This window comes from Penicillium maclennaniae (assembly GCF_028827695.1).
Source record: "Penicillium maclennaniae strain IBT 15551 chromosome Unknown utg000006l:1.0-2513246.0:1.0-2515036.0, whole genome shotgun sequence".
NCBI classification, from domain to species: domain Eukaryota; kingdom Fungi; phylum Ascomycota; class Eurotiomycetes; order Eurotiales; family Aspergillaceae; genus Penicillium; species Penicillium maclennaniae.
The window spans coordinates 17013-34858 of NW_026623218.1; the positions used below are offsets into that span (position 1 = coordinate 17013).

General features: G+C 41.6%; 4 protein-coding genes across 4 annotated transcripts; 2 read left to right on the forward strand and 2 right to left on the reverse strand.

The window, feature by feature from the left end:
• Nucleotides 1-1310: 1310 nt before the first annotated feature.
• N7477_006237 (uncharacterized protein) lies at nt 1311-2844 on the forward strand (the record flags this gene model as incomplete). The annotated part of the gene is given in 5 exon segments (XM_056967900.1): nt 1311-1343; nt 1703-1783; nt 1801-1956; nt 2155-2349; nt 2653-2844. The coding sequence occupies 5 exon segments, from the start codon at nt 1311-1313 to the stop codon at nt 2842-2844; spliced, it is 657 nt and encodes a 218-aa protein (XP_056820696.1).
• A 9660-nt stretch (nt 2845-12504) lies between these two features.
• N7477_006238 (MFS general substrate transporter) lies at nt 12505-14259 on the reverse strand (the record flags this gene model as incomplete). Its single annotated transcript, XM_056967901.1, has 7 exons — nt 12505-12769; nt 12821-13044; nt 13110-13389; nt 13453-13605; nt 13792-13856; nt 14068-14069; nt 14136-14259. 7 exons carry the CDS (start codon nt 14257-14259, stop codon nt 12505-12507), a joined length of 1113 nt encoding a protein of 370 aa, XP_056820697.1.
• A 438-nt stretch (nt 14260-14697) lies between these two features.
• Nucleotides 14698-16483, reverse strand: N7477_006239 (uncharacterized protein; the record flags this gene model as incomplete). Its single annotated transcript, XM_056967902.1, has 5 exons — nt 14698-15092; nt 15283-15315; nt 15369-15808; nt 15867-16020; nt 16072-16483. 5 exons carry the CDS (start codon nt 16481-16483, stop codon nt 14698-14700), a joined length of 1434 nt encoding a protein of 477 aa, XP_056820698.1.
• Nucleotides 16484-17303: 820 nt separating this feature from the next.
• On the forward strand, nt 17304-17723 carry N7477_006240 (GNAT family N-acetyltransferase; the record flags this gene model as incomplete). The annotated part of the gene is made up of 1 exon (XM_056967903.1): nt 17304-17723. One exon carries the CDS (start codon nt 17304-17306, stop codon nt 17721-17723), a length of 420 nt encoding a protein of 139 aa, XP_056820699.1.
• Between the last annotated feature and the right edge of the window lie 123 nt (nt 17724-17846).

Genomic DNA, 17846 nt, shown 5'->3' on the forward strand with positions numbered 1-17846 from the left:
GATAGAGATAATTTACGAAATATATATGAATCTAGGCTCTAATTTCCGTATGAATTTCTGATATCTATCAAAAATATCCCCTCTTATAATCCTATATACTATCCTAATAATAGCCTATATATACTAACGGATATCAGAAATCCCCTCTCTTATAATCCTATATACTATCCTAATAATAGCCTATATATACTAACGGATATCAGAAATCCCCCCTCTTATAATCCTATATACTATCCTAATAATAGCCTATATATACTAACGGATATTAGAAATACCCTCTCTTATTAAACTATATACTATCCTAATAATAGCCTATATATACTAATATCTGTCAGAAATATCCTCCCTATTATATTATTAACCCTCCGTACGTAGAGGGAATGTCTTAAATGTCTCTATACTACGCACAGTCGGATCTATATACGGTTAACCTAACGTAAGAATTCTGGGCTATTATTAACTTTAGCCTTAAAGACGGCGAGATAGGCCTTAAGCACAGTAGCTACTCTTATATAGGTATATTCCGTGATGACCGTATTAAGATTATCGCTAATAACTAAGGTAACCGAACTACCCTATCGTTTGTTACCTTCACTAACTCTAAGTGTCTTATTAGTGACGCCGCTAAGAACTAAGTCGCTATAGACCCTTATAATAATATATATTTATAATGGCTCCCGCTGTCGGTATTAATTTAGGTACTACCTACTCTTATATAGGTGTGTTCCGTGATAACCGTATTGAGATTATCGCTAACGATTAAGGTAACCGAACTACCCTATTATTCGTTACCTTTACCGACTTATTAGTGACGCCGCTAAGAACTAGGTCGCTATAAACCCTTATAATAATATATATTTATAATAGCTCCCGCCGTCGGTATTGATTTAGGTACCACCTACTCTTATATAGGTATGTTCCGTGATGACCGTATTGAGATTATCGCTAACGATTAGGGTAACCGAACTACCCTATTATTCGTTGCCTTTACCGACTTATCGGTGACGCCGCTAAGAACTAGGTCGCTATAGACCCTTATAATAATATATATTTATAATAGCTCCCGCCGTCGGTATTAATTTAGGTATTACCTACTCTTATATAGGTGTGTTCCGTGATGACCGCATTAAGATTATCGCTAACGATTAGGGTAACCGAACTACCCTATTATTTGTTACCTTTACCGACTTATCGGTGACGCCGCTAAGAACTAGGTCGCTATAGACCCTTATAGTAATATATATTTATAATAGCTCCCGCTATCGGTATTGAGTTAGGTACTACCTACTCTTATATAGGTGTGTTCCGTGATGACCGTATTGAGATTATCGCTAATAATTAGGGTAACCGAACTACCCTATTATTCATTGCCTTTACCGACTTATCGGTGACGCCGCTAAGAACTAGGTCACTATAAAACCCTTATAATACTGTCTTCGATGCTAAGTGTCTTATTAATCGTCGTTTTAACGACGCTAAGGTTTAGGCTAATATAAAGTACTGCCCCTTTAAGGTTATTAATAAGCCCACTAAGCCTATTCTTGAGGTTAAGTTTAAGGGTAAGACTAAGTAATTTACTCCTAAGGAAATCTCCTCTATAATCCTTACTAAGATATATAAGACCGCTAAGACTTACCTTAGTGATACTATTAATAACGCTATTATTACTATCCCTACCTACTTTAACGACTCCTAGCGCTAGGCTACTAAGGACGCTAGTCTTATTACCGATCTTAATATCCTCTATATTATTAATAAGCCTACCGCTACTACTATACCTACGGTCTTAATAAGAAGTAGGAGGGTGAGCGTAATATCCTTATTTTTGATCTCGGTAATAGTATCTTCGATATATCTCTTCTAACTATTAAGGAGGGTATCTTCGAGGTTAAGGCTACCGCTAGTAATACTTACCTTAGTGATAAGGACTTCGATAACCGTCTTATTAACTACTTCGTTAATAAGTTTAAGCGTAAATATAATAAGGACCTAACCACGAACGCTTATACTCTCCGCTATCTTTATATTATTTATAAGCGTGCTAAGGGCACCCTATCTTCTATTACTTAGACTTCTATCGAGATTAACTCTCTTTTTAAGGGTATTAACTTCTATACCTCTATTATCTATATCTATTTTAAGGAGCTCTGCTAGGACCTCTTCCGCGGTACTATAAAGCTCGTTAAGCGTGTCCTCCGTGACGCTAAGATCGATAAGGCTTTTATCTACGAGATTGTCTTTATTGGTAGTTCTACCTATATCCCTAAGATCCAGAAGCTTATCTCCGACCTCTTTAATAAGGACGCTAATAAGTCTATTAATCCCGATAAGGCCGTCGCTTATAGTACCGTTATCTAGGCCGCTATCCTCTTAGGTGACACTTTCTCTAAGTCTACTAATAAGATCCTACTTCTTAATATCGCTCCCCTCTCTCTTAGTATTAAGACCGCTAGTAATATTATAACTGCTCTTATTTAAGCGTAACACTACTATCCCTACTAAGAAGTTCGAGACCTTCTCTACTTATTTTAATAACTAGCTTAGTATCCTAATTTAGGTCTTTAAGGGTAAGCGTATCTATACTAAGGATAATAACCTCTTTAATAAGTTTAAGCTTACTAATATTCCCCCGCCCCTCGCGATATACCCTAGATTAAGGTTACCTACGATCTTAATACTAATAATATTATAAATATCTCCGCTATTAAGAAGGGTATAGGAAAGACCTATAAGATCACTATCTCTAATAATAAGGGTTATCTCTCTAAGGAGGAGATCGAATATATACTCTCTAAGGCTAAGAAATATAAGGAGGAGGATAAAGCTAAGGCTAGCTATATTTAGGCTAAGAATGGCCTTAAGTCCTACGCCTACTCCCTTAAATCTACTATTAATAAGGGTAAGCTCCCTCTCTCCGATAAGGATAAAAAGAAGATCGAGGAGAAAGTCTCTAAGGTTATCTCTTAGCTCGATAATAACTAGACTGCTTAGCGTATCTAATACTTATATATAGATTATAAGGACTTTTAACTTAGCTAAGCTAATTTCGGATAGCTAGCAGAATAAGTAATTAAGGGCTCGGAGCTATAATATAAGTAAACTCTAATAGCTATCAGAGTTTACCTAGAATAAGCTCTAAGGACTAAGCTCTCGTACTAAGCTTTTTAGACGGCTATCAGAAATTATCACTATCTAATTTATACTATATATTTACTCCGGCTAAACAGATAATATAACTACTTATTATCGCTTAAATTAATATTAATATCCTTACGACTACGTTTTTGCTACTAATCCCCTTTACTGCTATATCACTAGCGCCTAGAAGTTTAAGAAATTAATATAACTCTGGCTAAGTCGACCTTATGCATTTCCGACTAAGTGGACCTTATATATTTCTGACTAAGTCGACCTTATGTATTTCTGACTAAGTCGACCTTATATATTTCTGACTAAGTCGACCTTATATATATCTGACTAAGTCGACCTTATATATTTCCGACTAAGTTAACCTAACGCCTATTTACCCTACTTAATATTATGTCGCTTATATTATTATAATATAAAATCTAAGGCTCTTATACTCTAACTCTAGTTAGTGCTTAGCTTAAAAAGACTATACTTAAACTTTCGCGTAAGGCGCTAGAAGGTCGTTATATATTATAGGAGGGGAGGCCGTAACGCTAATTACTTAATATATTTTGTGGCTTTTAACGCCCGTAACCGAGCGATAAGTATCTCCTTAGTGGCCGAGAGTTTAATATCGGCGAGATAGAGTAGGACTTCCTCTTACTCCCTAAAGTATAATAATTAATATCTTTACCCTATCGGAGAATCCGGTTAGGACTAATAATATAAGCTTAATCTTAAGATTTCTCGCCTTATAGCGGTATTTCTTTATATCTCGCCTAAGATAGATCTATTCTTACTTCGGACCGATTATCTATCTAATATAATTAGTATTCTAGATTATCTACTAAGCGGTACTAAACTTTTATAGAAGCTTATAAAACTTAGCTACTTCGGCGGGGCGCTAATAACCTAGCGCCGGTCTAAACGGAATAATTAGGGGAGGTATACCTCGCTATCCCTTCCTTAGCGCCTTAGTTATCTCTAAGTCTAATTAAGTAATTATAGCTTATATATTTTGCTCCTATTAGTGTAACTAGGCCTAAGAGACAATATAGTCAAAATCTATATTACTCTAGTCTTATTATAAGGGGGTAGGAGATAAAGGATAGCTATCTATAATATTATTCGCTACGTTACTCTCTAGGTAGGAGAGGGCGCGCGGAGGGAGCTTAATATTATATAATAGTAGTTAACTTAGATAAAGCTTAGGTAGCTAAGGGATATTAGGTAGCGATATAAGGAGCTTAGCGATAGATACCTATATAGGGTTACTATCTTACTTAGTAGTAAGAGTAATACTCTATAAGAGAGTAGGTATCGCGAGGAAGCCTAGGCTAAGTGACCCTTAGCTAAGAGTTAGTGTTAGCTAGGTCTTATTAATAGTAGATAAGGCCTAAAGAGAAAAAGATAGCACTAGCTAACTCTCCGATATTAGGGGGAGACTTAGGGTTAGTTAAGGTAATATCTAGATAGTGGCCTATAGAGGGTATTATCCTTAATAAGGGGGTCTATAGCTTAAAGATATAACAGATAAAGTCCGGGTCTGCGACGCTCTAACCCTTAATAGAGAAGGATTAATAGGATAGAATATAGTTAAAGGACGCTAAATATAAGGTATTAGCGATTATAACTATAGGGGTAAGGACGGCGAATCAGAGATATTAGGCGGTACTAAGCGTAGGATAATTATAGCGAAACCTTCGGGTCTAAGAGTAAGACTAGGACTAAGCGCTAGTTAAATACTTCTTTACTTAGTTATCGGACTCGCCTTAATTTAGGGCGGGGAATACTAGAGCTAGTTAATCTAAGTCTAGTTTAAGCTTATTATATTAGCCTATCGTTGAGGGATAGTAGATCTCTAGCGGGATCGCCACGGAGGCTTACGACTAGGCTTAATTAGATAACCTTTACCTTTATCTCGTAAAGTTAAGCTCTGCTACTTAGGGCTCTCTAAGCCTAATAAAGGCCGGGGGAGTATAATAGGTATCTAGGATAATAGCGAGGGGATAACTTAGAGGACGATATAGTACTCGCCTACGTCTATTATAACTCTTTAAAGTAAGCTTAAGCTAGTTAGTACGTAAGATTAATTATACTCGCTTCCTTAACCTAACTATCGATAACCTAGAGCTAGTCTGTTCGATACTATCGCGTATAATATAATCTAATTATTATCTAAAAACTAAGGTAGGGTCCCTACTATTAATATAGTCTCGTATTTTTAGAGACTAAGGAATTAAGGGGGATATTAATTATGCGGGAACTACCTATCCTGAGTACTATAACCCTAATCTCGAGATACTAAAGTAGGTCTATTAGACGCTACTATATATAAGTAGATCTAATAATAATTAAGAGTAATATATAAGATATAAATAAATCGAAGCTATCTACTCTATTATATATTATTAAGGAGGTATAGGGGTCAGACCTAAAGGACCTAAAATAATTTAAGGAAAAATAAAGCTAAGGACTTTTGGCTCTACCTACTAAGATTAAAGTATAAGTTAGCCTATATTTTCTCTCCCTCGCACAATTTCTATTACTATAGATAGCTAGCTATCTACGGAAATATCTAGATTAAGCGATATAGCTAGCGGCCTATCGAGAGCGATATTATTAACGGTAGTAGACTACTTAGGTTAAGCCCACTCCGTTCGAAGTGTACCCTAACCCTAAGCTAATAACCTAGTTTAAGTATACCTATCTCTTACTATTATAGGTAGATCTTAGTATAGTGCCACTACGAACAGTAACTACCTATAATACCTTTACCGCTCTTTAGGCTAAGATTAAGCCTAAAGAATTAGCCCTAAGCGATAAGCCCGAGATTAAGATTAGGATAGAGGAGTAGAGAGACGCTTTCGCTAATAATAAGAATATAGTATCGCTATCCCTTCCTATATATCCTATAATATAATCGCGATATAAAGTTACCTAGTCTAGACCGATCCTACCCTTAGTCCGATAAATCGCCCGTGGGCTAACAGACTAGCTCCTAAATCACTATAGCTACTTAGAGGGGTATCCTAAAGCGGCGCCCCTACGCGATAAAGATAGTATTAGCCTTCGGGAACTAACGTAGTAGGCTATTATACCGAATATCCTAGACTAGCCTATATTTTAGTAATACCTAGCTCTATAGGCTAAGTCCCTAATATTAGTATATTATCGGTAGCTCCTTTATAGCCTAGGCCTTAGGCTAACCGCGGGCTAAGCTAAGTCTATACCCCCTACTATTAATCCCGTAATTAATAACGTAGACTTACCGACCTCGCTCCTACGCGCCTTTAATATTAATAGTAGCGGAGGGTAGGCCACTAATCTCGCGGTCGCGCGCTAAGGACTCTAGTGGCTCGCGATATAGCCGTCCACGAGCACCTTAATAACTTCCTTATACCTTAATTCGCTATACGTTAAATAGCGGGATCCCGAGAGCTAGCGGTTATATTACTATTTAGTCCTAATTTATTATATCCCGTACCTATCGCTAAGGCGGCTCCGTAGCTTTAAGGCTATAGAGCTATTCGTACTATTCCTAAGGCTATATTATCCTTAGCGTACCTCGTAAGTATTAAGTAATAATAAGTACTCGAAATAGATAGACTATTTATTGCTTCTAGCCCTACGCTAGATATTACCGCCTAAAACTATAACCCACTTATTAGGGAGTGGATAAGAAGCGATTCTCCGGGGTTCTACCACCGCGATAGAAGGGGCTATAGGGTTAGGTAGCTAGCTCCCGCGAATCTAGCTACTTACTCACTTTCTCCTACCCAGAAACCTAACTAGGATATAGGGCGTAATCTAAGAATAACTCGCTCTGGGTCTCTATATAGCGAATAAATATAGTTAGGCAAGGCTACTCCTCACGTTAAAGAACCTAAAGGGGGAGACCCGCTAGTATTCGTAGTCGGAGATAATATAGGGCTAGAACCGTCTCTAGCACTTCGCGGTTAATAATTAGTTCCTAATAAGCTTCTTTTTCGATATAATATAAGAGATTTACCTCTCTAATAAGATTCCTTAAGAGGCGCTTAAGCTAATATAGCGATAATATTACCTAAGTCGGTTTAAGGGGTGGCTAATTAAGCTCGATATTACCTTAGAGACCTCTTTTACGTAGCCTCCCTTAGCGGAATCCGAAGGAATTCCTTTAACGCAGATATCCTTAGTGCTAACTAAGGTAATTCCCGATTTGTAGCCCCCGATATCCTCAGTGGCGACAGAGGTAATTCCCGATATATAGCCCCCGATAGCGCTAATATTATCGATAGCGCGAATCGACTAGGTCCTACCTACGCAGACCCCGACTAGCTATATACTGCGATTAAGAAAACTAGTATAGTTATAATTCTGGCCTTAGACGCTTCTCCGTAATATAGGGAGCCTTACTATTGAGCTAAAACCTTAGTGCGCTCTTTGATAGGCCGGTCTCCTCTATATATAACTCTATAATATCTCTAAGGAGATCTTTACGGTCAGGAAGATATACCCATTCGGGAACCTAGCGCTAGATACCCTCGCACTATTAGCTACCTTAGTCTGGGTCTTATAGTATATAGGAGGTACCTACGCGTACTCCCGTGCGACCCTACTCCGTGGGTATCTCTATACTAAGGCGCGATACTATATAGCGCTTAAGGGGGCTTAGGGCCGCTCCTATAGCGCCTGAGAGGAATACTAAGTTATAGCGGAGTTACTCGAGGCCTTAAATAATAAGATAGTGGCATAGGAGGAGGACAAGCACTATATCTAACCTTAAACGCTATAGTCGTTCTACTACTATTATACCGATAACGCGCTCACTTAGCTTCGGTAGAATTTAAACCGCCTTTGCCTAGCTATTAAACTCGTCTATAGTCTCCGCCCCGCCCGGTATCTTCACTAAGAGTATTCGTAGGTAGCGATAGTGATAATCCGCGCCTTATATTACGGATTTAGCGGCTAAGGCGCCTCCCCCTTATATTATCGGGAGTTATAGATTAGTGAGCGAGAGTAGTCTCCCGCTAAGGGCGAGGAGGTCGGTAAGAGGATTAAAGGTCTTAGATAGGGCGAGACAATAGAGCGATATAGTTATACCTAGTTCTTAGATAAGTTTAACTAGGAATTAATACTCTTCTAGGAACTGTACTAGCTTAGGCTAGCTATCTGTCTCTTATCCCTCCTTAGAGCCTATTACCTACGGTATTAATTAGTGCGGTATACCTTAGACGACTAGGTCTTTCTCTACAATATATTCCGCTAGCTTAAGACAGATCGTGGGCACCGCGTAAGGTCTCGTAAAATCCTCGATCTATTAGCTAATCTCTACCTTACTACCTTTTATCGAGAAGTATTCTAACGCCTATTGGCAGTCTAACGCCTTTATAGGCCTTATATCGCTAAGGCGCTCGAAGGCTAGCGACCTCTCACAATATAGACCTTTCGCGATATACTACTAGATAGATAGCTCGAGAGATATATATATCTATTTAGGCCTAAGGGGACCTATATCCGGTATATCGATATAATATTCGCGGTACTTTAGGGTTAGGATAGCGATAGTCAATAAGGGGAGCTAGTCTAACGGACGCACTAGAATATAAAGCTATATCGGGAACTCTTCCGCCGTAGCTTTAACGCGATCGTCGCGACCCACTCTTACTAGGTAGCGTAGGAGTAGCGTAAGTTAGTCTATATAACCTTTATATGTATATATTAGGTACTCCCTAATCTGACCGAACGCGACTTCTAGCCTAAGGGTATAGGGAATTAGCTCCCCCTCTAGTGTACGTCCTATCTTACGCTTCTCTAATACCTAGGCCGGGATCTTATAGGGTATACTATCGGTAGGTAGGTTAAGTACCGCTAGATATAGGTAGACCTCCTAACGCTACCTTAGGTAGGGTAAGAGAGGAGCGAAGCGGTATTTACTATAACCCTCCTACCTAGGTATTACGTTAAGCTAATCCTACTATCGCTACCGACCGGCTTAATCTCGGAGTAGGTATCGGAAGATATCTAGGATAGTGCTAAGGATAATAGGCCGCTAATCCTAGCACTTAACGAGAATAGGGAGATTTCTTAGTGAATCTACGCGAACTTCTCTCCTCGTTATACACTTTAGTAGCTCACCTAGCGAGCCACGTAGAGCCCCAAGAATCTTATTAAGTAACTATAGCTTATTACTAACTATAGCGACTCGCTTAGGCGAAAGCTAGCTACCGAAGATCGCGCGTTATACGACGCGTTATTAACGGACGGCTTTTAGCGCTTAGTGATTAAAGATAAGGAGCTTAAGGAGCTTAAGGAGCTTACTAACCATAACTCGCTCTATAATAAATAGCGACGGGCCCGTTAGTAGGCCTAGCAGTATTAGGAGCGCGGGGTTTATACTTAAAAGGCGCTTAATCGAATATAGAAGTACGATACCCAGATAAAGGATTTACAGAATAAGAAGAAGCTAGTCCTTAAGGGGAGGGTCTTCGAAGGTTAAGAGGATTATAATTATATCGCGGAGAAACGGGCGGTCGCATAGGAGGAATTCTCTTAATAGATTAAGAAAACCTTAATAAAGCTAGATCTAGAGTATTTCTCTAAAGAGAAGTTTAGCGAGGCAAGGCGATAGTGAGAGATAGTAAGGGAGAGAAAGAAGAAAGTGCGGGAGCTTAGTTTATCTCAAAGTAGATACTAATAAGATAATATTTAATATAATAGTCTCTAGAAGTAATAGGTAGCCTTTACTATTTACTAATAGCCGTTAAACGTATTAAGTTAATAAGGTTCGACGGCTGTCAGTATTCCCCTACCCCCTTTAAGGCTATTAATAGCCATTATAAACCACTAAGGCTATATTTACTGATACCTATTAAACCTTATATATTTTTAATAGGTATCAGTAAATAGCCTGCTTTATATAGATTATATATTATATATATTATAAATATATAGACGCTTACTAAAGATAGCGTTGGTAGTTAATAGAGTAAATATAAGGGGTAATATATATAAGTCACTAGAGAAGATATATCTTAAGAGTAGGCCTAAGAGAGTCGTGAACTTATACCCTTTACCACACACTAAATCTATAGATAATAGGGAGTTTAAAGAAATTATTAAATAAGGTAGTACGTAAATAATATTGTGTATTCACTAAGATACCTATAGTGCGTAGGGAAAATATAGAAGCCGAGTATAGTTTAAAATACAGAGGGTAGCCTTAGTCGCAAATACAGAGGGTCGCCTTAGTCAAAAATATATAGGGTTAGGTTAGTCAAAAATATATAGGGTCGGGTTAGTCCAAAATACAGACCTAACCTTATATATTTCCGACTAAGTCGACCCTATATATTTCCGACTAAGTCAATCCTATGTATTTCCGACTAAGTCGATCCTATATATTTTCGACTAAGTCGATACTATATATTTTCGACTAAGTTAATCCTATATATTTTCGACTAAGTTCGACCTTATGTATTTCCGACTAACTCAACTAAGTCGACCCTATCCCCTCTAAAGCCGCTTACACTTATATCTATCGCAGACTTTATAATAGCCTCAGATTGCGATACCAGTGACTTTAATTTAATTTAATTTAAATTCTATTAACCTAATCGAGCCTAACTAGCGTCGTTAAGGCTATATAGGCGCTTTGTCTAAATCCGAAGCAGAACTTATTGTCCGTAACTCCAGACGCGCGGCTTATAGTAAATAATATATATAAAGGAAAACCGGCCTCTGTAAGAGGCCGGCATAGAAAAGAGTGTCAGAATATCTATATCCTATATATAATTAAGCCTATATAAAAGTCAAACCTAAAAGATAATGCCTATAGTCTTTCACTTCTTCTGTGTCCCCTTATCCCCGCTGTATACTCCCGCCTCTCTAGTGTTAGTTCTCTATTCCCCTAATAAGGAAGAATACTAAGTGCTTCGGTTCTTAGTTAATTACGGTGTGTAGTAAATTAATAATTATTTCGGTAGCCTAACTATTCTCGGTGACCCAGTCTTATCGTTCGGTAGTGTATACGTAGCGTCTTTATAACCTTCCTATAGCCGTAAGGCTAATTTATTTATGGCCGTCGTCTGGTTCCGGCTCGATATATCGGAATTATCCTAAGAGACCTATTTAATATATTATTGTAACGGCGTAGCGGGCCGCGCGCGGGTGGGACATAATAGTATCGTAGTTTATAGTGTTACTAAGGTCGGTACGAGCGACCTTATTAAGTATGATTCTTCGCAGATTACTATATAGCGGGTATTAGAGTAAGATATATCTCGGCGTTTAAGATCCTTACTCGCAATAATAGCGGTCTGATTCCCTTCTTTAATTTCGTATAAGAAGTGACCTAGTCTAATATATATTAACCTTATTTGGATAAGGATAGATACGTATAGCTTTGATAGCCCCTCGTATAGCTCTAAGACCTTCCGCGTCGGCGCCTTAATAAGGCACTTCGTCGGCTGGCCCGTCTTCTCCCTCTCCTATTATTTCTTCTATCTCTCCTTAATACGCTTACGGGTATTACGCTTCGCCGCGGAGGCCAGGCGGACAAAGTGTTTCTCCGAACCTATACCCGCACGATACTAGCAGTTTTTTTGAAAATAAACCCTACTAACGCGATATATAGCGGAGATAGGGTTCGAGAAAATAAGGCTCCTAATTACTATTTATTAAATTCTATATTAAGGCGATAAAGATAAAATATAAGGAATAGTAATCGAAAAAAAGGGAGATAGGCGTAATAAGAAATGCATAGGGTCGGGTTAGTCCAAAATACATATAGTCGGGTTAGGTCGGGTTGGTCCAAAATGCATAGGGTTGGGTTGGTCCGAAATGCACAGGGTCGGGTTGGTCCAAAATGCAGGTCTGACCTTATACATTTTCGACCAAGCCGATCCTATGCATTTCGGACTATATCCCCTTTTGGGAATTTCGGACCAAACGCTAACCTCTTTCGGAATTTTGGACCATCCATACCCACGCAAGGAGAGCAACTTTAAACCCCCCTATAAAATTCAATAAAATAGATAAAAATATTCTGATTTAATATATAATATCTGAAGCACTTTTACTTGTAGGGAAAAATATAATATAACCTAGTTTCGCTTATATAAGCGTATCGTTTGTGCCGGTTTTTGCCTACTAGATATGCATCGGACTTTATGACTCGGAACTGACATAACCCGCAGGCGGATTGTGCACACAACACGCAACCCCTTAAGCGTGGTCGCGCTCAGCAGAATATTTGGGCAACTCAAGGCAAAACCGCACTGGATATTATCCAAAAATTGATTCGTATTTATTTTATAGTAGGAGGATGTCTTCCCATGTGGGTAGTTGACTTCGTATAAACCATGTTGGGCCGGCCTAAAAAGCGAGGTCCATTTACCAGAGATACTTGTATCTAATCTGACCATCCTCGTCCTCCTCCCGCAGAGTCTTTTTGTTGATATTTCGCAGCCAGAGACCCAGTGCAGCTGCCAAGGTAATACCCCCTGCGGCAAATGAAGACAAAATAATTCCGCCCATGCGATACTGGGGAGCGTGGGAAGAAGGGAAAAAGTAGGATCCGTAAATGTTCGACGAATTGCCGAACAAGTTGACCAATGCATAGACAATAGCACGTTTTGTTCTGGTTGTGGGGATAGTACTGGCAATCCAGGCTTAAACAACATTGAATGCGGAGTATGAGCCTGCACACATCAGGAACATGCCCACATAGCGCGGGGCTGTCGAAATCGTGCTAACAACCAACACGTTGCCGATGATGTCGACGAGCAGAGGCCACATGCTCAAAATAGCACGCTTGTTTGTGTACTGTGCAGTAAAAGAGTTTCCGAGCGAGGTAAAGAATCCGAAAACATAGACGGGAACGGTAATGAGCAGGGTTATTGTGTTGTCGAAACCGAGGGTCTTAACAATAGACTGTTTTTAAGACAGTGGTTAGGGACCGCTTCGTGGTGCGACAAAAGTGTACTAATTGCACTCACTGGGAAGAAGTATGTCCATATCTGCGATGTGAGCTGGCAGACCTGGATTCCGACTAGAATCCAGGCCTTCGGATCGGTGAAGGCATCAACAAGGGCTTGCTTAATCGATCCATTCTCATCGGCCTTATCGTTCACAGCTTGAGCTAATCGCCACTGTGCAAAGCGCTGCTCTTGCTGCGAGAGCCACTTTCGTTGGCCTGACTCAGGGAAATCAGGAAGAAGCAGGACTGCAAGCACTCCAGCAACCATGGTACCAGCACCCTCGATGATACAGAGCCATCTGTGTCATTTCTAGTCAGCGGCATACTCTCAAATGCAGGTAGGACAAAGGGGCAGTACCGACCTCCATCCTGCTAATCCGCCAGCTCCGTCCATTCCATCCAAAATACCTGCGGCAATAAGACCGCCAAATCCGTTGGCGATTGTGTTACCACAGTAAAGCACTGCCACACGAGGAGCAATCTCCTGAGGCTTATACCAGGAGCTGACCAAGAGACTAATGGTTCCGTCAGTACTTAGATGTAGGCAGAGAGAAGCCACTCTTATCTTACAGGGCACCTGGAAAAAAGGGAGACTCGGCAAATCCAATAGAACCCGAACCACCATGATATGAGCAAAGTTTTTCGTCCCCGCAGCAGCCATCGAGATTCCACCCCAGATGAAGATAGCAGCGGGGATATACCGAGACGGTTTCACGCGAGTGAGCACGATATTGCTAGGAATTTGGCCAAGAAGGTATCCCACGAACTATACAGAAAAGCGTTAATTGCCAAGCTCAGACACCAAGAGGGGCCAAGCTCACCATAATAGCCACGGCGGTTTGGTATTAAGTGTCGCTGAGGCCAAGATCATTCTCCATGCCGCCAAGCCGCGCATTGGCGATGTTTGAGCGATCAAGAATATTGAATATGAAAAGCAGACATAGCGACGAAATAAGGTGCAGGTCAACTTTCCACACAACTATCTCTTGTCGTCAGTAGCCATAGGCAATAGTGCCACAGTGTTGGTGGCGGGCTGACTACTCACGTCGCTTTTCAAGTTCTCTACACTCCTCTGGAGTCAGACCTTCAAATGTAGGCTCCTGATAAGTAGCCTTTGGAGAAATCTCCAAGTGACTGGTCTCGTTCTCCTTAGTTTTTTCCACCTCCATGGTTGCTTGCAGATATGTGGGAATTTTGCAAAGAAACAAAAAGCACACAGAGTGGGAGACCGAATTAGACTCACAATATTGCTGCCAAGTTATATCTAAACCACCGTCTCCCAATGTCCCTAGACCCCTCTCTTTCGCCTCGAGCTAATTCCTAAGTCCCCGAGCAGGCGATACCCCGGGTGTCGAGAACCGCGTCTCCCCGGATTCCGGTCGGATATCCCTATGGGCGCGGAAAAGGTCAGCGGATTCTGACCAAATGGCGCAAAGGGTCCCACAGATCAGCATTTGCCCCTCAAATAAGTCACACGAAGACATTCCGTAATATAGGTCTTATTACTGCTAGTGTTAATTCAATTTTCAGTTTACTACGAGAGAAATCCAAGTAATTGGGAACATAGTTCGTTCCAAGTGATTATCATTCATTCATGGGTGCGGGTTTTAAAGGGTATACTTGAACAGAGGGGATTTATCTCCCATGTCCAGCAGTTGCTCATCGGTATATTTCGAGCGAATGTCGACATCGCTCATCGCAGCATTCTTCTTATTAGCCCACATAAAGGAGAGCTCCAGGATGACGGCTGCCACAAAGGCTGATCCACCAAAGGCCAATGACAAGCCAAAGCCGGTGGGGTAGGTAGGGTATTCCTTATCAATGTACATGTAGCTGCCAATGATTCCTCCAATATTTCCGACACAGATATTGAAAGCGCTGCCAATAGCGCGGCGATTGGAAGGGGCCAGGTTGTTCATGGTCCATGAGGTCGTGGCCGGGTGGGTAGGGTAAATACCCATGGTGGTCAGAATAATAGCGAAGAATCCCGGGCCGATATTGGCTTTCAGGTTGCCATTTAGGCCCATGATAATAGAGTATCCAACCACAATGATTAGCAGTGGGGTCACAACAAATGGCGCACGCCAGTAGAATCGGTCGGACAGCATAGAGAAAAAGACAGCGGAAATAGCGCCCGCCACGTAAGGGGGGGACGGTCATGAGCTGCGCGGCTGTGTCTTGGAAACCCATACCCTTTGTAATGGTTGGGAGAGTGAATTTTGTTCCTTTTTATGAAAATTAGCAATGTTCGTCGTCTTCGATGAGAGAAGAAACGTACCATAAGAACAGGCTGACTGAGCAAGCAAAATGTATGCCAACAGGTACATTCTCCAGTTGCCCAAAACAGCCGTAATATCCTTCCATGAAGTCGACTTCCTCTCCTCCTGGAATTGTCCACCGTCTTTGATGAAGTGCTGCAACTCCAAGAAGCGAATCTCATCCTGGTTTAACCACTTTCCGGACAACTTTGGCGAGTTGATAAGGAAGAAGAAACAAAGGACACCCAGGACAACAGTGGCGATCCCCTCCAGAATGAAAATCCAACGCCAGCCTTCTAGTCCACCGACTCCGCTCATCTTCGCAATACCGGCTGCCAGTAAGCCTGAGAATGCACCCGAAAGGGCACTAGCACAGTAGAAGACAGCCAGGCGAGTTGCTAGGTGCTTTGGCATATACCAAAAAGAGCACAGGTACACTGCACCGGGGAAAAAGCCAGCTCTATCATCAGATGTCAGCGCGATGAATCTATGGCCATACAATTGGACCGCCAACTTACTCAAAAACACCTAGCAGAATGCGCACCACGAGCAAACCAGCAAAATTCTGGACGATTCCAGTCAGAGTCATTATAATCCCCCAGCAGATGATAAGAATTCCGAGGTAGACTGAAGGCCGCTTGAAGTTCTTCAGAAGCATGTTACTTGGGACCTCTGTCAATCGATTAGCGATGGATTGAAGAATCAGTTCAGGTCGATTCTTACCTAGCAAGACATATGGAATAAAGAAGAGACTAAGGGCAATGTTATACTGGATTCCAGTCAATCCCAGGTCTTTTGTCAGCCCTGCAATTTTCGCATTGCCGATATTTGCTCTGTCGAGATGTGAAATCAAATAGAGTACAGCTAGCATGGGCACCAAGCGAATGTCAACCTGGTAGGCGTTAATAATTCGGCCGTAGTGAGAGAGAAGGATGGGTGTTACCTTGTGCAAAACGGTTTTTCTCTGCTCGGGCGTGAAGTTATGGTAGAAATCGGCATCCTCGGGAGACAATCCAAGCACATGAATACCATCCATTACTGTCACATTGCTGTAGTCCTCGACATGGTCTGGAGAGCGCTGTTTCTCATCCGTCACATACTCAAACGAGGTACGTTCCGATTGTGAAGGAGGCATGATTGAAAAGTCTGACCCAGTACACGAGTATTATGCAGGGCGTCGAAAGTCGTTCCAGCTCTGAAAGCTCCAGCGGGACAAGAAGAGAGCTTTATAGCGCGTATGAGAACTGTCAAGTCTCGGCGTCTGGAGGACGATAGAGCTTGAGCACCTAGCCAAGCCTCCAGGAAGGGCCATTTGACGCATCGTCTGGGGTTTCTCCTCTCTCCCTAAACCTCCTAGTCCTCTTGGCGACGGCGATGTTTGGATGAGTTGTCCAGAGCCAAGAAATCCCCATGTCCAGAGGGATTCGCCCCGCAATTTGGTTGGAAGGGAGATCCGGGGTGCAGTCCACTTCTCCATTCAAGCTCGAGCATATTACACGATGTTCGGTTGCCATCCTGGCTTGCATTCAGCCCCCAAACAGTGACTCGGATTGCTCCACAAGTCTTTCCGCTACTTCGTTCTTTCTCCGGGATTTATCCGCCGGGTATTCGTTCTCCGGCGTTCACTTCTCCGCCAGTCGCACATTGAATTCCACTTTTGCTCCCCACTCGTTGTTGATCTGTAATCTCCAGGATACTGAGTGCATAGAATTGACCGTGGATGGAATTTGCGTTTGAATTTCAAGCTTTCATCATAGTATATCTCTGTGCATGTAGAAATAGTATCCCATCAACAACAAAACACCTGTCCCAGAGCGACGATACATCGGACTTGCAGGTAAAATCAAAGTTGAGTCATCGGATTTCCCCAATAATTTCCGCCGACATCTCGCTTTATCACACACATCTCTCCGGATAAACAAGAAATCATACCACCAACATCCCACCAACTCAAAATGTCCCCCGTACAAATCCGCCCGGCCCAAGATTCCGATCTGCCCCAGATTCGCGCCATCAACGCCCACTACATTCTCCACACAGCACTCACATTCGCGGAGACTCCGCCTCCACACGAGACATACCATGCCAAGTTTACCGAACTGGCCGCACGTGAACTCCCGTACCTCGTTGCCGTGGCCAAGAAGTCGACCAATGATGTCCTCTCACAAGCCCAAGCCGATAATGATAATCAGCTAGTTGTACTGGGATATGTCTATCTCTCGCCTTTCCGCGGCCATCTGACTGCGTATGCACCGACCGTAGAGTTGAGTTTCTTTTTGCATCCAACCTACCATTCCCAGGGAATTGGATCGAGACTACTTGCGGAGATTGTGGCGCATTTGCGGGAAAGAAGGATCCGCCACATATCCAGCTGACCGTGTAATCGTCATGGGATAGGGGGATCCTAGCTCCCATAATGGCCTATGTTACGATCGAATCGTTGCCTTGAAATGTCTAGCTTGTTAACTCGCATGGAATATAGGAGAAACAAAGATATT